This window comes from Podarcis raffonei, chromosome 13, assembly GCF_027172205.1.
Source record: "Podarcis raffonei isolate rPodRaf1 chromosome 13, rPodRaf1.pri, whole genome shotgun sequence".
NCBI lineage: Eukaryota > Metazoa > Chordata > Lepidosauria > Squamata > Lacertidae > Podarcis > Podarcis raffonei.
In genome coordinates, this window is record NC_070614.1 from 5,790,342 (window position 1) to 5,814,853 (window position 24,512).

Sequence of the window (24,512 nt, forward strand, 5' to 3'; positions counted from 1 at the left end):
CCCAATTGTGAATGCATTTCACCATGTTGACATAAATGTATTAGTCGAAAAAAAGACTCTGTGCTACAACACACAGACAAGAATTCTCTTTCTGGGAAGAAATATAGATCAGCTGCTTTTGCACATGATAATCCCAGATTCAGCCCCCAACATTTGCAGTTGCAAGGACATCTGGCAGAAGGAGCGCTGGCAAAGGCCTCTGCAAGTCACAGCAAACACTACTTTTCTAGATTACGAAGGAATCAGCGTATGGGGGGAGGTTCAAAAAGTATCTACATGGTGCCTAGAGAATAGCTTGCACCTAAATATTAGCAAGGCAACGGAGATGGTGTTGGACTTTCGGAGGAAGAGAGGGGAACTAGCCCTGTTGTATATGGGGGGGGGGGGGAGGTTGTGTGGAGAGAGTGTCTTCCTTCAAATTCCTGGGAGTTTACCTTAGTGAAGACCTCACTTGGAAAAACAATATAACTCAGGTGGTTAGGAAGGCCCAATAGAGACTCCATTTCCTCAGGGTCTTGCGAAAGAACAATGTTAAACAACAATTGATGACCTCCTTCTACCAGTCCACAGTAGAAAGTGTCCTCTCATATTGTATCACAGTGTGGTACATTGGCTTGACAGCCACGGACAGAAAGTCTTTACAGAGGGTGGTGAACACAGCATATGATATCATGGGCTGTCTGCTAAGCCCGCTAGATGACATCACAAGGGATCGTTGCCTTAGGAGAGTGAGAAAAATTCTCAGGGACGATTCACACCCTGGCCAGCACCTCTTTAATCTTCTACCCTCGGGCAGGAGATATAGAAGTATAATTAGTCGTACCAATAGGCTAAAAACAGTTTCTATCCGTGGGCTGTTAGGCTGCTGAACGGAAAATAATATAGCGCAACTGACTTTTGGGGTTGGTGTGTTGTGTGACAAGCACACAGAGTGCAATGAGATTGAGTGTTTTTTTGGGGGGGAGGGAGGCTCGGTTAATTTCATTGTACACAGGTTGTACATTGACAGTAAAGGTATTATTATTATATGACAGCATGTAAGGGGAAAAAAGAGAAAAAAAGACGCCTGCTCCTTGGGAGAAAGGCAATGGCAAACCTAGACAGCATCTTAAAAAGCAGAGACATCACCTTGCCAACAAAGATCCGTATAGTTAAAGCTATGGTTTTCCCAGTAGTGATGTATGGAAGTGAGAGCTGGACCATAAAGAAGGCTGATCGCCGAAGAATGGATGCTTTTGAATTATGGTGCTGGAGGTGAATCTTGAGAGTCCCATGGACTGCAAGAAGATCAAACCTATCCATTCTTAAGGAAATCAGCCCTGAGTGCTCACTGGAAGGACAGATCGTGAAGCTGAGGCTCCAATACTTTGGCCACCTCATGAGAAGAGAAGACTCCCTGGAAAATACCCTGATGTTGGGAAAGATTGAGGGCACAAGGAGAAGGGGACGACAGAGGACGAGATGGTGGGACAGTGTTCTTGAAGCTACAAACATGAGTCTGACCAAACTGTGGGAGGCAGTGGAAGACAGGAGTGCCTGGCTTGCTCTGGTCCATGGGGTCACGAAGAGTCAGACACGACTAAACGACTAAACAACAACAACAAGATAGCTTCATATGCTCCTACATTCTGAAATTCATCCAAAGGGCAGCTGAGAAAGTGACTTTTCAGTGGATGTCCAGTCAGGAATTTGAACACAGGGCTACCAGGAAAATCAAGTTCTAGTAAACACCACCACCTCTCCTGGTTGCTATCACCTGCTACAAGTAATGTCCCATTTAAAAAGACACCCAGTGCCGCAATGCACGTTGCTCAAAACACAGTCGTTCACTTGTGCTGAGTTGGCAGGACTTGATACGCATGAGCTGCCTTCTACACACTGGTTTCATTTGGCTTCCCTTTTGACAGCAATAGTCTATTCTATTTCCAGTCACTGACACAGCAGTAATGACAGTTTGCCTGGCCAAGAGCTGCACAATTTAAAGCAATAAATATTATCTGCCTCTTAAAATACAGTAGCTTGCTGCCAGCCTACAATTCCACAGTTCACCATCTCAAACCAGCAGGCCTAATGAAGCAAATACAAATAACTGCAGTTTGATGAGCCATGCAAAAAAATTTGTTACCGATATTCTTGCAACTGACTTGAACATCTACAAATAGCAAAAGTGTGCTCCTCTGGCAAAAACAACAACAGCACCCAATATTCACCCTGCTTCCAAATTTGTGAACTAGTAACTGAGCAGACCTGAAACATGGTCAAAGAGCACAGAATTATTAAAGCAAGTGGATATAATGAAATAATCACAATATAGATAAATTCTGGGCTAGATGGCTCTTGATTTGTCCCAGCAAGGCACATGGAATTCAAAGCTCACTTTCTGTGGCATCAAGGGGAAATACATGCATCACCAAGTCCCAAATCCAAGCTCTGATGTTATCACTGACTCAAAACTGCTCCTTAGAATTACAAGAACTAAAATTTATCTTGCATGCCTTCATTAAACAGATAAGAATTATTCTACTGCTGTGCATTTTTATTTTATTTTTATTTTGTAGCTACATGGACCCTTTGGAGGGCAGACAACATGTTTTCAGGAAGCAACAGAATGACAGAAGGTAAAGTTGTGCATCTGCTACAGATTCTTGCTTTTGGAAAGCTTCCCACACATTCACCACATCAAAATACTTGGAAACTCACTTACCAATGCAGGCATGGACTCTGACTGAAAGCTGGGTCCTCAAAATGACACTGTGCTTCTTGCCCCTGCTGTGGGGGGTGGAGGGGGAGGTAAAAACAGGAAAAAAATGATGAGCTAATTAAAGCAAATCTCAGTGAATCATCTAATATGCTAGATACACTCTCAGCAATGGCAGGTATTCAATTTTTTATAAAAGCATGCATGAAACTGCAAGGACTCTATTGCCACATTAAACAAGAATAAGTTATATCTATATAAATAGAGATAGAGGTAAAGGTAAAGGGACCCCTGACCATTAGGTCCAGTCGTGGCCAACTCTGGGGTTGCGGCGCTCATCTCGCTTTATTGGCCGAGGGAGCCGGCATACAGCTTCCGGGTCATGTGGCCAGCATGACTAAGCCACTTCTGGCGAACCACAGCAGCGCACGGAAACGTTGTTTACCTTCCCACCGGAGTGGTACCTATTTATCTACTTGCACTTTGAAGTGCTTTCGAACTGCTAGGATTGGCAGGAGCAGGGACTGAGCAACAGGAGCTCACCCCGTCGCGGGGATTCGAACCGCCGACCTTCTGATCGGCAAGTCCTAGGCTCTGTGGGAGCTGGGGCTCTCTGGGGCTGCTGTGGCAGAGGGAGACAGCGCCACCCGCGTCCCCAGAGACAGAGGTAGACAAACACAATTTTAATTGTTCAACCGATTTGCACCAGAAAAACAGTCCATTTGGCTTATTTATTCTTTGCCAGAAAGCACAGATAGAAACGTTTACATATTCATCAAATACATGAAAAAACAAACACGGCTAGGAATGATGAGCTCCCTGGGCTCAGTTTGTACTTGGGTTCATCCAAGTGAGCAAGTTCCCTACAAGTCAGAAAACTGCTTAAAGCCCTTCAAACGCTTAATGGTGTTTCGGGTAGCATATTTGGGTCCAATTCCCTCTCAAGTCCCCTTGCCTAGCAAGCAGGTGACTGGGGCTGCTGTGGCAGAGGGAGGCAGCAGCGTCTGTCAGACGTTTTCACGCATCCTGGGGATTGCCCAGGGCTCCAGGGTCACTGCTGTAACTGTATTCCAGGTGCCAGGGAAGAGGGAAAGTCAGACATGCTCGGCCTGCTGTTGTTGCTAAAGTTGCAGTCTGCACCCTCTAAACGGTGGACGAACAAGTGGGGGGTAAAAGGGTGCAGCTCTCCTCTGGCTCAAGCTGAAACACTCGCCTCATTTTAAAGGCAAACAGTGCAAGTCGCCAAAGTTCACATTCCAAGCCAAGGACTCACAAAGCCTGGCAACATCTCTAAATAGGACAGTTAAACAACACACCTTAAGGTTTGCCCTTGTTTCCTGTTTTCCTGTTGCGGCTGTCACTAATCCTGCACTTTTGGGTGTCCATAGAGAGGCTTCCAAGCTTGTTCAGGTGGTGAGTGCACTTCAGAACAACCTTCTCTGCTTCGTGTGGTAAGGTTGGTACGGTAGAGTGGGCAAGCCCAGGGCACGCGGGGACAATTAGGAGTGGGGAGATCATGCGTGGCCTAGACTAGCACACTCTCCATGTGCTATTTCCACACATTTAGGGAAAACGTCTGAATGGGCTGGAGAGAAGTCCTACTCAGGCTTGATACAACTTTATCACAACAATACAAACACAACACGTAGGCTAATAGTTAGTAGAAAATTAATAATAATAATAATAATAATAATAATAATAATAATAATAATAATATTTTTTTATTTATATCCCGCCCTCCCCAGCCGAAGCCAGGCTCAGAATAACAGAATAATGATATCATTCAAATTATAGGAGTAAGCCAATCAAAGTTCTTATACAGTGGTACCTCGGGTTAAGTACTTAATTCGTTCTGGAGGTCCGTTCTTTACCTGAAACTGTTCTTAACCTGAAGCACCACTTTAGCTAATGGGGCCTCCTGCTGCTGCTGTGCCGCTGGAGCACGATTTCTGTTCTCATCCTGAAGCAAAGTTCTTAACCCAAGGTACTATTTCTGGGTTAGTGGAGTCTGTAACCTGAAGCGTATGTAATCCGAGGTACCACTGTATAATATATAACAGAGTGGTAGCGAGGACCGTCAAGCCTTGTGTTCAAAACAGATGTCTAAGGACAGTCTCACCATAGTCTTTCAAAAGTATCAACAGAAGATGTCTCAAAAGTTTCAAAAGTAATGTCTCTCTATAGTTGAAATGTCTTCCGTTGAAACTTTTGAAAAACTATTGAGAGATTTTACTTTTGAAACTTTCGAGACGTCTTCTGTTGATGCTTTTGATGAAAGACTATTGTGAGACTGTTTTGAACACACGGTTTGACGGTCCTCTCTACGACTCTGTTATATTGTCTATAAGAACTTTGATTGGCTTACTCCTATAATTTGAATGATATCATTATTCTGTTATATATTCTACTCACTATTAGCCTACGTGTTGTGTTTGTACTGTTGAGATTAGTTCTTATTGCAACACAGGGGTTTGCTTTTGATACAGCTTATGAATACAATCCACTGAGAATTGCATGGTCTTGTGTAATTCATAGTCCTTTCAACTGTCCTATAAATAAGGCAGTCAAAACCCCTCTAGTCTAAGAGGATGGTTGTGTTTACTGTAGTTAACCATGCTATAGGGGTCATCATATGACATCACAATGCCAGTTAGCTTTTCTGTCACAGTTTGACTAGTGAGCTAACAGCTACCTCTGTGGCGCATCCCTTGCTGCAAGAGAGCAGAGATACAGAACAATACATTAAGATGAGTCCCACACAGCCCCTCTGCTCAGAAGCCCCACAAAGTGTAATGGCACTTACTCACAAGTCAGACCAAGTAGGGGGACAGCCTTAGGGTGGAATTATACCCATAAATTACACTACATCCCAAGGCTGCTCAGCTGATGTTAAGATGGAGCTGTGCCAGCAGGATTGAACACACCAGGAGAACTCCACCAGCATAGACACCCTGCTGACAAAGTTACGTTTCCCCATCAAGGAATGAGCTCTCCATTGAAGCTCTTTCAGTGTTTTCACACATATATTGCTGCAATACTCCAAGTCCTTGTAGTAGTGGGAGCCAACTAGGAATGGCCACTCCCAGGAACCAGTATGTGAAGAGGAAGCAGACAATGCAGGAATCCATAGAAGTCATCTCCTTTTGGTATGGGTGTCCACCCCCCTTTGATTGATTGATTGATTGTGGAAATGTGGCAGGACATAGTGGGGATCAGTGATTGGCATGCCAATTTCCAGGTCTACAGCATACACTTCAGCTATGAAGTTGGAACAAGCACTCTGCCTAGTAATATGCCATACAGAGAACTCAGAGGGCTTTTTAAAGTGAGAGGAGACACATTTTTTTTAAGTGTACACTCCCTCAGGGGACCATGCTTTCTCAGTAAAATGTTAACCATATACTGTACTTGAAGAACTGAAATAATGGGATCTGATGCTCAACTGGAAAGAGCATGGTTTCACCTGCCAAAATGCATCACAATGTATTACCATCCTCCTTTCATTTTCTCCTTGCATAAAAATATTTTTTAAGACCTACTAGTAGTCAGAAAAGAGAAAGCTTTCCAAATATCTACAGATATAACACAATCTTCTGATGTCACTCAGAGCTTCACTTAACAACGTTTATTGTTTTGGATACAGCTTCTTAACAAAGCAGTATCTGAGAAAGATAGGACGTTTTTTATGTATGCTACAACAGCAGCAAGAGTTCTTCTAGCAAAGTATTGGAAGACACAAGAACTACCCACGCTGGAAGAGTGGCAGACGAAGGTGATTGACTATATGGGACTGGCTGAGATGACGGGCAGAATCCGTGACCAAGGGAAAGAGACGGTGGAAGAAGATTGGAAGAAATTTAAATTTTATCTTAAGAACTGTTGTAAAATTATTGAGTGTTAAAATGTTATGGGTAAAGCATAGCAGATTTGCAGCGATAAATGATTGGGTAAGAGAAAAAGGTTAAAGAAAGGGAATTATAAGTAATTTAGATCAGGGGTTGCTGAAAAAGTTTAAAACAGGGATGCAGAAAAGGGAGGCATGGGGAAGTCGTCGAAATTGGGTATAAGGAAAAAAGGTTATGAAATTATACATGTTTATATGTTTGTTTGTTTGTGTATTGTCATTTGTAATGTGTTATAATATATGTTGGAAAATCAATAAAAAATTTATAAAAAAAACAAAAAACAAAGCAGTATCTGGTAGCAACAGTAAGTAGAGAGAGCTCCCTATTTCCAAGAAAATAATCACGTACTACAGTCCTTCTTCAGTTATAGCACCCGGTACAGACAGCAGAAGGGATCCAAGAAACAAAGACAAAGGAACAAAGACAAAGGCATAAAAATCCCATCCAAGGTGGCTTTTCCACCTATTGCCATGCCTAGAACAGCCAAGAAACCTCCTTCCAGTGGCAAAGGCAGAAACCGGAAATGGAGCCGGGGGGGGGGGCTTGTCTCCCCATTAAAGTATCCCTCAAAAGGTTTTTAACTTCCTGAGAGTGGTGGAGAAAACCCACATCATAGAATCATAGAATCATAGAGTTGGAAGAGACCACAAGGGCCATCGAGTCCAACCCCCTGCCAAGCAGGAAACACCATCAGAGCACTCCTGACATATGGTTGTCAAGCCTCTGCTTAAAGACCTCCAAAGAAGGAGACTCCACCACACTCCTGGGCAGCAAATTCCACTGTCAAACAGCTCTTACTGTCAGGAAGTTCTTCCTAATGTTTAGGTGGAATCTTCTTTCCTGCAGTTTGGATCCATTGCTCCGTGTCCGCTTCCCTGGAGCAGCAGAAAACAACCTTTCTCCCTCCTCTATGTGACATCCTTTTATATATTTGAACATGGCTATCATATCACCCCTTAACCTCCTCTTCTCCAGGCTAAACATGCCCAGCTCCCTTAGCCGTGGGCATGCAACCCAATTCTCCCCTACAGAAACCTCCATGGAAATCAATGTTTCTACACCTTTCTAATGTACAACTTACCCAGAATCCTCCTGGAAACCTTCCAATTCATCCTTTTGTTCTGCTAAGGTAGACTCTAAATCCAAGTAGGTACCATTGTGAGACAGCTGCAATGTGCAGTCATCAAGCTGAAAAAGAAAAGAAAACACTGTAGTTCACTGTATCAGTTTCAAGGCCTCCAGCCTTCAGACCAGCTTACATACAATTTAGCACAAACCTTCAGATTGTTGTTGCCCCAGTCGAAGCACACATTCACTTAATGCCAGTACCTCAAATTCCCCCAGAGATGTTGGGCTAAAGGCCACCTACTCCTCTAGGAAAACTTTAAACAGTAGGAACAGGTGTTATTGTTCCAAGTATATGGATGCCAGGTGTAATTCAGAGGTTATCTCAGGGTGGTTTCCTGAGACAACCAATCCTTTTCACGAGAGCAAGAAATCTCAGTGTGTTTCTGTCACCCGCAACTTCTCGCTCACTTTTGATCACTTGTATATTTCATTGTGGAACTTGACATTTTTTTCAACAGAGAGAACCACTTCTGCTCTTGTTTACCAGATCACTTTATTGTTGGATGAAAGCTAGGAAAGTCCATAATCTTCCCATATGTTGATGCTGCTTGTTTCTTTGCAGACACGACACTTAATCACAATTTGTTTTCCTCACCAACAGTTAATTATTAAGTCATGGTTAATTATTCAGCGGGACGTGGGTGGTGCTGTGGTCTAAACCACTGAGCCTCTTGGGCTTGCTGATCAGAAGGTCGGCGGTTCGAATCCCCATGACAGGGTGAGCTCCCGTTGCTCGGTCCCTGCTACTGCCAACCTAGCAGTTCGAAAGCACGTCAAAGTGCAAGTAGATAAATAGGTACCACTCTGGCGGGAAGGTAAACAGCGTTTCCATGAGCTCTGGCTTCCGTCATGGTGTTCCGTTGCACCAGGAGTGGTTTAGTCATGCTGGCCACATGACCTGAAAAGCTGTCTGTGGACAAACGCTGGCTCCCTCAGCCTGTAAAGTGAGATGAGCGCCGAAACCCCAGAGTCGACCGCAACTGGTCTTAACTGTCAGGGGTCCTTTACCTTTACCTTTAAGTATTCAGACATAAGGATTAGGCTCCAAACCTGGATGGGAAATCACGTGGGATCACAAACCGTGCTACATGATAACTATGATTAAGTGTTATGTCTGGACCACACAAAACCTAATCAAAGCAACCTCTCTGCTTCCAAGATGAGAAGCAAAATTCCTTTGGCATCTCCCTGTACATGCTTTCCTGAGACAGAGCTTAGTTCAGCAAATTAAACCAACACTTTCAAAGTAAATTTAAGATCTTAATTGGGATTATGTGTGCGCCAGATCTCTATCTCAATTGCTTGTTAAAAAAACAAACAAAAAATAAAGACACCGTTCTTTCTACACAGTAGTACAATATTTGGCTCATCTGACATCTGCAAATAAGTAGCCGAGACAGGCCTTCCTCTCCGAAAAGGAAACTTGAATGTATGAATGCCTGATAACTAAGAATTGATGCCTAAGCCACACCGCTGTGGCAATTTTCCAAAGTTTACCATACTAGAGCTCTATAGTAGGAGTCCTATTGTGCTTCCACTATTGTGTTATCACAAGCCTGGCAGTGACTAACAATCAAGCCCTTAAATACTACATTCCCTGCCTCCAAGTTAAACAGTGAAAGTAGCATTAGTTCCCATGTTTTAACCACTGTTTGCCCAGTTATGGTGCTGATCATTTTGAGTATCTCATTCCAAAATCTCACTGCCTACGGGCACTCCCAACCACAGATGAATTACACTTCTTGATAAGTTGTAACCTGGTAGTTTCACACTGGACTCTCCCCTTGGAAGGTTTGGTTTTTTTAAGTTACAGATAGGTAGCCGTGTTGGTCTGCCATAGTCAAAACAAAAGAATTTTTTCCTTCCAGTAGCACCTTAAAGACCAACTAAGTTAGTTCTTGGTATGAGCTTTCGTGTGCATGCACACTTGTATCTGTGTATCTGAAGAAGTGTGCATGCACACGAAAGCTCATACCAAGAACTAACTTAGTTGGTCTTTAAGGTGCTACTGGAAGGAAAAAATTCTTTTGTTTTGGTTTTTTTAAGTTCTCTTTTCCTCCAAAGCCTCTTCCTCTACCTGTGATACGTCGAAGTGTTACACTCAGGACTCACAGGCATGAGGTTCCTGAGAAATTCCATTAGGAATTCCCCATCCGCTCTTCAAATGCCTGATGGATTGTTGCATAACAAAGAGCAAGGACTTCTTCTCTGTGGGCCCACAAGGCAAGACATGATCTAATGGCCTTAAGGTAAAGGGGCTTAAGCTGAGAGGGGGACTGGGCGTGGGGCACGATGGCAGCGGCCGGGCCAAGGGCAATGGTGGGAGTGAAGCGGTCATTGTTTACACCATGAAGGTGTGGGTGAAAACAGGAATGGTGGCAGATGGTGTCAAGCACTCCACGATCCCTTTCTGCAAGATTGCTGGGGAGGAAGTTGTGCAGCTCAAGGAAAAGAAGGTTGTCGTCTCAGAGGCGGATGCTGTACCAGAGGTCAGCAAACTTTTTCAGCAGGGGGCCGGTCCACTGTCCCTCAGACCTTGTGGGGGGCCGGACTATATTTTTTGGGGGGTGGGGGGAATGAACAAATTCCTATGCCCCACAAATAACCCAGAGATGAATTTAAAATAAAAGCACACATTCTACTCATGTAAAAACACCAGGCAGGCCCCACAAATAACCCAGAGATGCATTTTGAATAAACGCACACATTCTACTCATGTAAAAACACACTGAATCCTGGACCATCTGTGGGCCGGATTGAGAAGGCCTTAGTTTGCCTACCCATGCTGTAGGCTGTGGTCCACAGCAGTGCCAGGAGACAATCTGCACGGCCCTCGTCATGGTGGGCTGATCGAGAGCTGCCTGTGGAGATCCCTGCCAAAGACTACAACAGCCTTGGCCCCTTCCAGGTTTCCAAGATCCTGGCTGTGCAGGTCAAGGCAGAAGGAATCAACCTTCTGCTTCTGGGCAAACCGGACACTGACAATAACTGTAACCAGGCAGGGCAACTGACCACAGCATTTCATGACTGGCCTCAGGGGACATTTGCTTCAGAAGTGACTCTGGATGGAGACTGGCAGAAGGCTGAGCGTGAAATTGAACAGGGGTCTAGAAATGATGCGTCTGAAGCTGCCAGTCATGGTGACTGCTGACCTGTGTCTGAACGAGGCACACTATGCCACCCAGCCTAATATCATGAAAATCAAAAAGAAGACTGAGATGGTGAAGCCATCCAATCTTGGGGTTGTTATGGGGGGGAAACTGCTCCTTTATCCCTTATGGGGTACCCAAGAGCCCATATAGAGTCCTTTTGTAGGTTCTCTATCGGTAGGAGAAAATAACAGAGGCCAAACAGAGAATATTGAGAAACAAAGCAGCTAGTAAGCCAGATCTTTATTAAAGCTGTTGCAACAGGGCACTCTCCCCCACACACGGGGGAGGGGGGGAGGAACCCCAAGCCTTGCATGCAAGCCCTTATATAGACATTTTAAATTGCCCGCCCTGGAATCCAAGACCACCCCCAGAAACATCATACATACATCACAGAAGGGGTGTAACCCAAGACTACCCCCCAGATACATCAGAGGAGGGGCAGAAATCTGGGTGTGTTGTTTCTTCCTGTCTGCCAGGTTAAAGGTAAAGGTAAAGGGACCCCTGACCATTAGGTCCAGTCGTGGCCGACTCTGGGGTTGCGGCGCTCATCTCACTTTATTGGCCGAGGGAGCTGGCGTACAGCTTCCGGGTCATGTGGCCAGCATGACTAAGCCGCTTCTGGCGAACCAGAGCAGCGCACGGAAATGCCATTTACCTCCCTGCCGGAGCGGTACCTATTTATCTACTTGCACTTTGTGCTTTCGAACTGCTAGGTTGGCAGGAGCAGGGACCGAGCAACAGGAGCTCACCCCGTCACAGGGATTCGACCGCCAACCTTCTGATTGGCAAGTCCTAGGCTCTGTGGTTTAACCCACAGCGCCACCCATGTCCTGTGTCTGCCAGGTTACCTGATTGGATTACCTGGCCACTCTTTTGTTATGATAACTACTCAATTCCTGAATCCAGGTCACAGGTCACAGGCTCACACCCTATTCATATCTTAAATGTGCCCTTAAGACAGGATTTGTGAAAGAGACAACGGGGAGATTCCCATTTCCTTCGACCTTGCAGAGAAATATTTGAGGTTATTTTGGGAGAGCGAAAATGGTTTCAGGACTTTTCTGTGGGTTTCAGACATGTGGCCCACACATCTGAATGTGCTTGCTTGGTACATTTGTGAACATCTACTTTATATATATATATGACCTTAAAATTATTATAACAGGGTGGATTTTACCCCACTGTCAGGATGCTGTCAGCGGCTCCCGGCTAGCTGCCCAGGAAAGTATAAAGACAAGGAAACGTTTCTTACCATCCTTTTTTATTTCAATCTTTACAGAGAGAGGCTACAGAACCCAGCCTCTTGGATAATGGTGTTGTCCTGAGTGAATCTCCACCCCGTCTCTCCCATTCCTCATCCGTCACTTCTACGGGTGCCGCTAACAGCCCTCTGTCTCTGAGCTCTTTGTTCTCCTACTTTTAAGGCTCTCCAGGTTCTGGGAGATGGAGGGTCTGGAATGCTTTCTAATGAAAACGTCTCAGCTGGGTGTTGTTCCAGCTGTCCCACGATTTCCCAGCTTTCTCCCTCATCTGCCTCTGAGCTGTGACCTCCCTCAATTCCGTCATAAAACTATCCTGTCTTTCTCTTCCTCCTCCCTGGAAGGATGGGGAGACAGTCTCCACCATTCCCCCTCTGTCCTGTCCCTGACACCCATGGGTGAAGATGGTGAGCATGGACGACCCTTTCCAGTGTAAGGCTGGAGTCAAAGTGGAGATGGTCAAAGATGCAGTTGCTTAGCTCAATGGGGATGGAGATTCAGAGCATTTTCCACCTAGCAATGCCCTTGCCATTAAGGCTGTTCATCAACTAACACGATCTGAAATCACCACTAGCTATTCAACTCCTTTGGTACAGCCTTTTAACAAAGACCCTAGAGTTATTATCACCCAGTTTAGAAGCATGAGTAAGTTGTCGTCTCTGATGCATCCATCAATTACCAGGGAAAAGGCAGCAGGGGTATCTATATCTTATTTCTGTAATTGCAGGTTGCTTTAAACTGCTTTTAATCTTGTGTTGTAACGCTGTGCTGTAAAGTCTAACCTGCCCCGGGACTGCAGGGTGAAGGGTGAGTAATAAATTATAATAAAATAAAATGCTTCCAGAGATATGGAAGGTTCTGTTGCTCAGGGAAAAGTCACACAGGACTTAGTGAAATCCAAGGAAAGGTTGCCTTTAACAGTCAATTTTGGAGTGTTCCTTATCCTAGGCTTGTTTTCTTTGAATTGCAAAACTAGCCAGCTCTAAGCGAGGGCTTGTAACCTGGCTTTACCTCTGCAGAAAGAATGCTGATTTCTCAGTTGGTCAGTTAAAAAAGAAATTGGGGAGGGAAAACCCTAAAAATCTGTGACCCGTTTTCTCTTCACAAAACACAGCTCTTACTGCTAAGCAACAGAAAATGTTTTAGTTTCCTTCTATTCTGCAGCTCCTTTTAAACAGAATGGGGGTTTTTTTGGGGGGGGGCTGGAGGGGTGAGGACAAAAGGCAGCAGAAGCCTGCTCCTTACCTGAAGAGAATTAAACCCCTTTTTTTCTTCTTTCAGCAAGGACAATGGAAATTCCACATTGGCTTTGAATAAAACTAACTCATTAGCCCCAGCTTTGTTCCTCTGTGTGTGTGTGTGTGTGTGTGTGTGTGCTTTTGCGGTCCTTTAGCTTCAGGCTGACCCACTTGAGAAAGGAAGCGAGGAGAAGCTGGGGGGGGGGCAAAGCCATTTGCCTCAGACACATGGTAGCCACATGTATTTAAGTACCACAGAGGCCTTCAAGCATCTCTCCCCTCCACCCACTTACTCTACCCCCCCGCCACCCCCCTCGAAAAGCAAAAACAGGCAGATAAATCAACTGAAAAGGAACACACTTGTTGCCATGCCAACGGAAACTTCAGGGAACCTTTTTTGTTTGTCCTAAGAAGTCTTTTCAGGGCCTCTCAAGCCATCTCTTTGGACCCTGTTTTAAACCCCATGTGCATATGGGAATTGAGGAGGGGGGTTTATTTGCCAGCATTCAAAAACAAAGAACAACAACAAACAAGGAAAACCCAGATCTGCTTCCCCCCACCTAAAACCCACTGCTTTTCTCCCCTCTGTTCTGTGTTTCCCATTTTAGTGCACTTCGCATGAATGAAACCTCCTCCTGGCAGCCAGTCCGTTGTGCATTTTAAAGGCATAAACATTGCACCATCCGAGAAACAGGAAAAGCAGCCAGTGGGAAGTGTCAATAATATAAATATAAAATACAGGTGGACCCAAGTCCCAAACATGCAGTTTCATCCTTCATGTTTCAAGCCCTGAAATGATCAGGCCTGGCAGCTTCCTTAAATGGAAGATCTCGGTTTTTATACAATTGTCATCTAAATGCTTTCAGCTGTCCACTTTCAGGGAACCTTCCCCTCATTGATTTGACTGCTGAGGAGGCCCTAAGCATCTGCATGTGCTGCAGAGGATTCCTGGGAATCCAGGGAGGCTGAGTGCCAGTCCATGTGGGGTCAGAGGTCAAGGCCTCTTGAGTATTGCCATCGCTCCCTGTGAACTCATCAATAGCAGCTGACAAGTCCTCTTTCTGGGAAGCGTCTCCTTCATTACTAATCTTCCAACTGAGGAACCTCTGGAAGCCCAACAAGGCTGTCAGAACTTGCTTCGAACCAAGCAATCTAAATCATGCAAGAATGAACCCGAAATATCCAAACACCTTTAGCAGGTTACAGCTCCAGTTACTGACTTGCTGAATCAATCCTACTTTAGGTAAAGGTAAAGGGAACCCTGACCATTAGGTCCAGCACTGGCGCCGACTCCATGGGGCCTGAGGGGGCTCGAGCCCCCTCAATAATTTGTTTGGGGGGGCTCAGCCCCCCCAATAATCTCAGGCGCCCCTCCAGCAGAGCGCCGCCGCCGTCCCCCGCCTCCTCCCCACCTGCTCCCTCTCCAGCCAGCCAGCCAGCCGCGCGCCCTAGCCGGAGAGCCCCGCGAGATTAGGGAATCCCCGGGCGGGGGCTCCTGCCTCGCTGCTTCGCGAGAACAGGGGAATCCCAACCGGCCACGCCTCCCAGCCAGCCAATCGGCTGGCTGGGGGGCGTGGCTTGCCCTATTTAGGGCCGGAGCAGAGGGGGCTCGCCCTCTCTTCTCCGGCTAGCCCCCACGTTTCCCAGCTGATCCTGTCGTCGTTGGTGCCTTTTTCCTTCTATCACGTGGAGCTTAAGCGCAGCAGGCGCTGATCCTTCCGGGCAAAGCTGCAGCTGCTGTTTGCATTTTGAGCTGAAATCACTAAAGGAAATTTAATTCCTTCTGGAGTCCGAGCTCCACTTCAACTGCTAGCTTTCTGGGGCTGAAATCACTTGCAGCGCAGCTTCAGTTGCAAGCTTTCCCGGGCGGAAATCACTCGCAGCACAGGGGTGGGCTTTATTCTCATAGGTCCTTTTGTCTGAAAGTGGCTGCTTGGAATAGTTCAGCGCAGCTTTTCTCCACATCGGCTTAAGAGAGGTAAAGCCGACAGTAGCAGCTGCATCGTTGCCGGGTGAGACGCGTCCTTGTATTGTGGTATTGTGCACTGGCTGCCTCTGCGCCAAGGATCACACGTGAGTAGAAAAATCTGGGAGAGTCCAGGGGATCCTTTAGCAGCACGCCGGCTGTGAGAAGGGGCGGCGGGGTTGCTTAGTAACGATCTCTTCCTGATAGCCCTTTAAGGAGCCACGTGACCAGGGGGACGGCCGCCATCTTAATAGGGGCAATTTTTGTGGGAATATTCCTTTAAATCAGTACAGGTCTTCGACTTGAAGCATTGAAAAGGGGAGTGAGGTGTGTGCCTGGTGTGTATTGTGTAGTGTGATTTGATTTGCCGGCTCCCACAGGGTGCTGTGGGGGGGGAGCTTTTCTTCAGTGCGCCCGGGTTGAGGCTTATTGTTTCAGACACAGAGGCAGGACGCTGGCAGCCAGGAACAGGAAGTTGATAGCTGTGTTGCTTGGTAACCAGGAAGTTGCGGTCGCCATTTTGAGCTAACCACGTGGTTTGGCCCGGCGGCCATTTTAGGTGAGGCACTCTGTTGTGGGAATTGGATACTCAGTGCTCAGTGTGAGTGCTTCTGCTGTTTATTTCTCTAAAGCTAAGCACAGGAGGCCGATTTTCATAACCTTTAGGCTTTATAAGTGACAATATAGCTCAATTGGTGGATTGGAAGAGAACAAGTTATTTAAGTTAAGCATTTTAAGAGCTCATAGAGGTTTGACTCTGAGTGTTATTATATTAAAGCGCTTTAATTAGGGCTTTAGCGCTCCAAGGATATATATGCAACCCTGAAATATAATAAATTTGATTGCTTTAATAAGTGCTTGCAGTAGTCAACTTATTGCTTGATTCCAGTTGTATTTAAACTTATCGAGTGTGGATTCATTTTGGTAATTTAATTCATTTGGTTGGAACTTTAAATTCATTTTGGTTGACTAAGAGAAAGGGAAGATCAATTGCTGCTGGATTCTGATTGTATATCAATTTAATTTAATTGGTGATTAGATTCATTTGGTTGATTTAAGTCCTTTGGTTAGTTAATTACCTCATTGCCTTAGTGTGTTGTTAAGAAACAGTATTTATTATTGCAGGCCAATTTAATTACTTAATTCCGTTTAAATTAATTGGAAGTTGGTTCATTAGGCCAACTCATTTTATTTAGTGGTTACTTTAAATTTATTTGCTTGATCAGGAGCAAGGGCAGTTACTGCCCCCTGCCTACAGTACCCACCCCTTCTGTTTAAAAAACAGTTGAACGCATTATATATATATATAAATAAAATAATAATAATAATATTCAAAATAAGATAAAATAAATTTTGCTAGTTGGATTTAATTTCAGAAGGAATCAAGGGATTTAAGTGCATAAGTGATTTAATTGCTGGGGATTTTAATTGCATAAGGTTCTGCATAAGGTAGAGGCCATATAGATTATTGCAATTAATTCACTTTCGTGGTTCTTATTGGCGGAATTTGTCCTGCTTTGCCTCAGTGCCGAGTAGAGTGGAGGTTTGGGACTGCAATTTGAATGCTGTAAATAACTCTACGTGAATTTTGCTGAGGGGGCACAGTGCCTGGTTTAGCGGTGATTCTTGGCACTGGCTACTAAGCCTCTCATTCCTCCCTCTAGCTAAAAAATTATAGCCTGCAAGCAAATAAGGGTTCTTACACTGGGAATTTGTTGCCTTAATTAACAAATAAAGGTTCTCTTTCACTAGGAATTTGTTGCTTCATTAATTGATTTGGGGAAATTTTAAGTAGAGCCTTTTGGATAGAAACACAATTCTAGATATAGTTAGAGAACTAATAATAGCATATTCATTAATAATAATAATAATAATAATAATAATAATAATAATCTGGGCCTGAGCTAGCGTTAACGGGATTTGAGTCACAGCTACCGGGGTACGTTTTATTGGAATAGGCGCTGTTTAATCCTAAAGAGTAAGGTTACAGCTAAGTCAGGGCGAGATTGACTCAGCTGTCACAGCCAGCAATTTTAATTTTAAGTGGAACCTTACCCAGTGCTGACAATTCTGAGCTGGCTTGGCCGGTGCCACAGTTTAGGAACAGTGGGTCAGTGTAGATAATACTGAGCTTGGCCATCCAGCCTAGCCAGCTTCTACGTTGTGGCCGTCCCCGTCCCCTATATTTTATTCGTTTACTTTAGTCTCAGTGTATTGTGAATTAAGTTTGCAATGGATAAATTTGTAACCAAAAAGGCACGCTTGGAAGTTGATGATACTGTAAGTCAACCTCCGACAATAATTGTGTCGTCAATTGCTGCGTTGTCTTCATCCGAGAACCGTTCACAGCCGAAACCTGGACAATCCGGTAAGGGAAGATCATTTCAGAAGTCTTGGTTGATCAAATATACATGGCTAGAATATGAAGAATGTACCAAAAAAGTTTTTTGCAAAACCTGCAAAGAGGCAGATGCTAAAAATCTATTACAATTTTCTTCAAAAAAAGAAGATGCATTTATTTCCATAGGGTTTTCTAACTGGAAAAAGGCTTTGGAAAAATTCCGTCTTCATGAAAATACGTTTACGCATAAAGAAGGTGTTCTGAAACTAAATTCCATCACTAACCGAAGTGTGGCCTCCCAATTGAATGAACAGTTACATAGTGATATGAAGAAAGGCCGTTTAGCTCTTGAGACAATTTTTACTACCGTGCTATTTTTATGCCGACAAGGACTAGCAATTAGAGGGCACGAAGATGTAAACTCAAATTTTTTTCAATTGTTGGAACTCCGAAAGAATGACGTACCTGAGTTAAAAGATTGGTTTGGGCGTTCTGGGTATAAGTGGACGTCCCACGATATTCAAAACGAGATCATTGATCTACTAGGAAAGTCTGTGTTGAGAAAAGTATTGGCTTCAATCAAGAAGACTGAACATTTTTCTATTATTGTTGACGAAACAAGTGATTCTTCGCTTCACGAACAAGTGTCATTTTGTATTCGTACTGTCGATGATGATTCCTTAATTATCAACGAAGACTTTATTGGCTTATACGAGACCCCCAACACTGAATCACAAACTCTGTTTAGTATTTTAAAAGACGTATTTGCTCGTTTTGATTTGTCAATGGATAACTTAAGAGGACAGTGCTATGATGGTGCCTCGAATATGAGAGGCAAGTTCAAAGGACTTAAAAAGTTAGTTTTGGATATACAACCAAAAGCACGTTATGTGCACTGCACTGCTCACAGTTTAAACTTGGCAGTTGTAGACAGTCTCCGCCATCTTACGTCTATGAGGGATATTATGGCCTTAGCCAAGGACTTAATAAACACCGTAAGGGAATCCAACAAAAGGATGGAACTTTTCAGAAGCATACGCTGTGATAGGGCCAACGGCCAAGCTGGTCTACGACCCCTTTGCCCGACTCGATGGACTATGCGAGCTTCTAGTATCTTGAGAGTATTGAAAAACTTTGAAGAACTTCTAGAGTTTTTTGAAACATTTTCTGCAGAGGACAAAACAGAGGCAGGTTATAAATGTGCAGGCTACCTTGAGTCAATGTTACAATTCAAAACTTATTTCTTTTTACGTCTTTATTGCCATGCAATGAACCCAGTAGAGGATGTCAATGAAAAAATTCAATGCCCTCATCTAAGTGTTTCTGATCTGGAAAAAATATATGAGGGCTTGATTTGTATATTGAATGGAAGGCGTGATAGTTTTGAAGACTTTTGGGAATTGTGTTTAAAAGAAAAACCTTCACAAGTTGATGATCCTTCGCTTCCTCGGAATCGACGTATACCAAAGAAGTATGAAAACAACGAAGCCAGCTCACCGCACACTTTCAAAACCCCAAAGGAATACTACAAAGCTATTTACATTGAAGTTTGTGAAACGGTGCAATCTTGCATTACTGAGCGGTTTGCATCGACTGGATTCACACAGGTCATTGCAGTTGAACAAGAGTGCTTGCTTTTAGTAAACAGAGGTGAAACAAATTTTGAAAAATCAACTGAGTTTTTCAAAAATGACCTGGACATTGAGAGACTGCGCTTACACTTGAATATGTTAGCCGATATCGCTAATAAAAAACAACTGGTCTTAAAAAACATGCGTGATGTGAGAAAGTACATTACACAAGAGCCTGCAATTGGAGAAATGTTATGTGAAGTAGTGAAGTGCATTAAGCTTCTCCAAGTAGTTCCAATCACGACAGCAACAGCAGAACGGTCATTTAGCGCCCTTAGACGTCTGAAGTCATATCTCCGATCAACAATGGGACAGAAGCGATTGAACAACTTGGCTGTTCTTCAAGCCCATCGAGATGTTTTGGATGAATTGGATATCCGACCAGTCATCAACGACTTCATATTCAGTAATCCTGTCAGACGGTCGACATTTGCACCTTTCTAAAGACACTCTAGACACTTGGTTCTAAAGACCCAATTAAAGCCCGTTATTTACATACAGTATTACAGTATTTACATACAGTATTACGCATACTGTATTAACTTTATTAACTGTATTAAAGCATTAACTTTGAGATATTATTTTTATTTAATGAACCCTCAGCCTTATTCAAAGTAAGCTTAAATTAGCTATTTCACTTATTAATCAAAGTGCTATTACTGTGTGACAGCAATATTTTATGTTTTATTCTTTTAATGATAGTTTAGGATTTATTTAAATATCATTTCAGTCTTTTCAGAGCTATATATTCACTGCTCTGTAATAGTCTATAAGCATAATTGTTACTGTAAATTAAATTAGCTTTTTACGAAAATACCGTGCGTGTTTATGTTTTGTTTCTTTTTTCAAAGCCAAAAGGTGTTTCAGGCTTGTCGAGTTTCCCGGAGTGTGGGGTTATAGAGAGTCGAGTTTTCGGGGTTCTAATGTTGATCATATGACTCTAAAATACTTTAAAAAAACTTTAAAACTCACTAATTTTCATCTAAAATTTAGAAAACTTCCCGGGGCAGGACCCCGGTATGGGCCCCCCCAATATTTTTTATAAGTCGGCGCCCCTGAGGTCCAGTCGTGGACGACTCTGGGGTTGTGGCGCTCCTCTCGCTTTATTGGCCGAGGGAGCCAGCGTACAGCTTCCAGGTCATGTGGCCAGCATGACTAAGCCGATTCTGGCGAACCAGAGTAGCACACAGAAACGCCGTTTACCTTCCCACCAGAGCGGTACCTATTTATCTACTTGCACTTTGAAGTGCTTTTGAACTGCTAGGTTGGCAGGAGCAGGGACCGAGCAACGGGAGCTCACTCCTTTGCGGGGATTCAAACTGCCAACCTTCTGATTGGTAAGCCCTAGGCTCTGTGGTTTAGACCACAGCGCCACCAGCGTTAACCCCTTGCTAATTCTGAAATGTGCAGTGTTAAAGAACATTCCAAAAGTTTTGAAACACCAAACATCTGCCTTATATTCGGGCATAGGATTTGATCAGTTTTAGCAGAAGTTCATACTGTTCTCACTGCTCTCTTCCCTTGGTATTTTAAAATCAATTTAAAGGACCCCTTTTCTTGGGGAAAGGCTTGATTGAGCTAAAACATTTGCCCATGCATTTCTTTTCTGTCTTGTGTGGGCATTTAAAAACAGCCATTTGTATGCTAATCAGCTTCACTCCCTCCCCTCCTCAAACCATTTTATTCTCCGCTGGATGCACAGATAATATCACAATAATTTCCTTGGCAACCGACAGCAAGCATGCAAACCTACATCTTAGAAGCATGACCTCCTCTTCCCCTCTGCCCCACCTAAAGTCACATGCACGGAGCCCCTGAAAGTTAGCACAATCTTAAACATAATGCCTCAGTTGCTGGACCCAAGAGCTGTTCCTTTGCATGAAAGTTACAATCCTGGCAACGATTCTGGGTCTGGCAAAACCCCAGTCCTTGAGTCATGTGAATGAGACAAGATGTAATAAAAGAGGCTGGGAACATTTTATTGATTCATATTTTATATCCATTTTGAAAGAGAGGTCCAGGGTGGCTTAACAAAGGCACTGTAAAAGAAAATTGACTTCAGCAAGTCTTGCCTCCTCTCTTTCTCCAGCTCCAAGCTGCAGGGCAGCTGGCTGCTGATGGATGAATCCTGTGGTCTGCAGTGGTGGTGCTTGGCATCCGTCTGCCTTGGGAGACAGTGGAAGAGTGTGTCTTTGGGGGTGAAGTCAAACCAAAATTAGCAAGACCAGATTAGGACATGGCTAACTGGGCAGCACTCAATGATCCATAGTCTCAGGGAGCCCACAATCATTCCATTAAAAGGTAAAGGACCCCTAACAGTTAAGTCCAGTCACGAACGACTCTGGGGTTGTGGTGCTCATCTCACTTTACAGGCCGAGGGAGCAGGTGTTTGTCCGCAGACAGTTTTTCCAGGTCATGTGGCCAGCATGACTAAGCCGCTTCTGGTTCAACGGAGCACCGAAACCAGAGCAGCGCACAGAAACGCGTTTACCTTCCTGCCAGAGTGGTACCTATTTATCTACTTGCACTTTGACATGCTTTCGAACTGTTAGGTTGGCAGGAGCTGGGACCGAGCAACGGGAGCTCACCCCGTCGTGGGGATTCGAACCGCCAACCTTCTCATCGGCAAGCCCAAGAGGCTCAATGGTTTAGACCACAGCGCCACCTGCATCCTAGCATTCTAGAGTCACTTCCCAAATGCCACACATGCATTCAGTTCTTTGTTTCCACCATAAAACGCACAGCCAGAACATTTTAAATAAATATTTTTCAGCCTGCAGGCCACATTGAGGGTTAGCCACCCTTCTGAGGGTCAAATGTACAACACACACACACACTTAGCAAGATAGCATGCACTGCTCCCAATTTTTCCTCCCATCTCCCGTTTCCCTTTTTCTGTTTCCATGTCGTGACATAAAGTATCCTGGCTGCTGTTATTACATACAAAATCTGTGTTTGGTATTTCTTTACACCTTCCTGTCTGTGTACATAACTCAACAGCCACAACAATCACTAATATTTCCTTTAGCCCTTCCCTCCTGACTTGGTTGCCATTTTGCCATTCCATAGAGTCTGATGCTATTAGATTGCCATTTTTGTAGTCTTCTCTTCACGCGATGTTATAATGGAGAAGTCTGAACCCTCCCAAACACAAATTTCCATACTTCTCTCCAGATCTGGAAGTTCATGTCTTTATTCTGCTTCTCTCTCTCATCTTTTTGGCCAATCACGCTACACCATTTTTGGCTTGTCAATTCCCAACAGGCTTTCAAATTCAGCCTTTCCTCTACAAATCTCCAAACCTACTGTCAGGGAACTGACATCGGAGCCAGAGGTGGAGGCAAGGCTCCCAAGCGATGCTGGAGAAGGGCCCAGCAGGGAGAAAGGGAGCTCATCGGCTGGGGAAGGAAATCAGTGTAACACCAGGGATAAAGGGGGGCAGATGGGGGAATCGGTGAGGGGGCTCCAGGACTCCTCGTCGGAGACCAGTGGGGAGAGCACGGGTCCTCCACTACCCACACCCACCCTGCGCAGAAGACTTCCGCGCAGGGAAAGTAGGCGTAGACTTGGCGTCAAAGAACTTCTTTGCTGGAAGAAGTTCAAGAAACGCCCACTGACGGATTCTGCTAGCGACTGAAACAGCCACGAAGTGAAGGGCTGTCCAGACAGAAAAGGTTTAACCAGGCAACCTAGCCAGGAGTGGCGGCAACTTACGCACGAGCAACCCCTATAACCATTACACCTACTGAAGGAGCATCAAATCTGCATACGATCTAATGAAGCATATGTAACCCGAGGTACCACCGTATATCCTTCCAGTCATAGAATCATAGAATCATAGAATCATAGAGTTGGAATAGACCACAAGGGCCATCGAGTCCAACCCCCTGCCAAGCAGGAAACACCATCAGAGCACTCCTGACATATGGTTGTCAAGCCTCTGCTTAAAGACCTCCAAAGAAGGAGACTCCACCACACTCCTGGGCAGCAAATTCCACTGTCGAACAGCTCTTACTGTCAGGAAGTTCTTCCTAATGTTTAGGTGGAATCTTCTTTCTTGTAGTTTGGATCCATTGCTCCGTGTCCGCTTCTCTGGAGCAGCAGAAAACAACCTTTCTCCCTCCTCTATGTGACATCCTTTTATATATTTGAACATGGCTATCATATCACCCCTTAACCTCCTCTTCTCCAGGCTAAACATGCCCAGCTCCCTTAGCCGTTCCTCATAAGGCATCGTTTCCAGGCCTTTGACCATTTTGGTTGCCCTCCTCTGGACACGTTCCAGTTTGTCAGTGTCCTTCTTGAACTGTGGTGCCCAGAACTGGACACAGTACTCCAGGTGAGGTCTGACCAGAGCAGAATACAGTGGCACAGTCCTTCCTTTTGTGGGTGGGTTTTGTGTTATTTTTCTAAACTGAGTGGAAGAGGGATGACAAACTATTCTCAAGACTATGTCCAAACAGCTTAATGCATATCCCTGGCTCTTATCCCTGATTTTTACTCCATGTCATGCATGCAGGATCTTGCCCTAAATGTCAAAAATGACACTTCCCACTCCTCCACTTAGGAATTCCATTCACCACCGAAGGCTTAGAGGCCCTGAGCTGAGGAGGGAGAATAAAAAGGCTTCCTCGCAAGTTTTTTAAACTGCATCTGCCCAGCTGAGCCTTGAAGAAAGCACCCTGCCAAGCTGCGGGAACTTTTGTTAAACCTCTGGTGATTTGCACTGTTGTCAACAGCACCTCTTAAAGGTCCCCTGCAGCTGCACAGAAATGCTAGAAAGCATGGCTTCATCAACTCCAAGCCCCCGATTTGGAGCACTTTACATCTTAGGTTTTTACAGCAGTGCTGGAGTTCTGAGGCATAAACTTCCCCTAATTAGTCTCCCATATTAAATATCTGTCAAAGAAAAATAACCGACATGCCACAAAAAGCTAACTCCAAAGCCAAATGCCCTCACCTACAGAACACCAACTAACATAAAATTTAACTACACTCTCAAAATTTATATGTGCGAGTTTTTGGTGTGTTTTTTTTAAACTTGAGTAGTTATCAAATTAATGCCTACATGTTAGGACTTTTATGGCTGGTTTCCAGCCTTAAAGTGCTTTACAGATTAAGGGCTCATTCATATAAATACTTAATCATGCATACTATCAAAACACAATAGTAATTTAGACTCCAAATCTTTGAA

General features: G+C 44.4%; 1 protein-coding gene and 1 pseudogene across 16 annotated transcripts in view; one reads left to right on the top strand and one right to left on the bottom strand.

Moving 5' to 3' along the window:
- FHOD3 (formin homology 2 domain containing 3) overlaps positions 1–24,512 on the bottom strand; it is a 331,840-nt gene that overhangs the window by 275,442 nt on the left and 31,886 nt on the right. For all 16 annotated transcript variants that reach the window (XM_053360836.1, XM_053360827.1, XM_053360833.1 and 13 more), the window contains exons 2-3: positions 7,685–7,791; positions 2,705–2,769 (exon numbers count right to left, since the gene is read on the bottom strand). In XM_053360836.1, coding sequence (XP_053216811.1) covers positions 2,705–2,769; positions 7,685–7,791 — 172 coding nt within the window. The remainder of the gene's footprint in view (positions 1–2,704; positions 2,770–7,684; positions 7,792–24,512) is intronic.
- On the top strand, positions 10,024–12,621 carry LOC128399408 (electron transfer flavoprotein subunit beta-like; annotated as a pseudogene).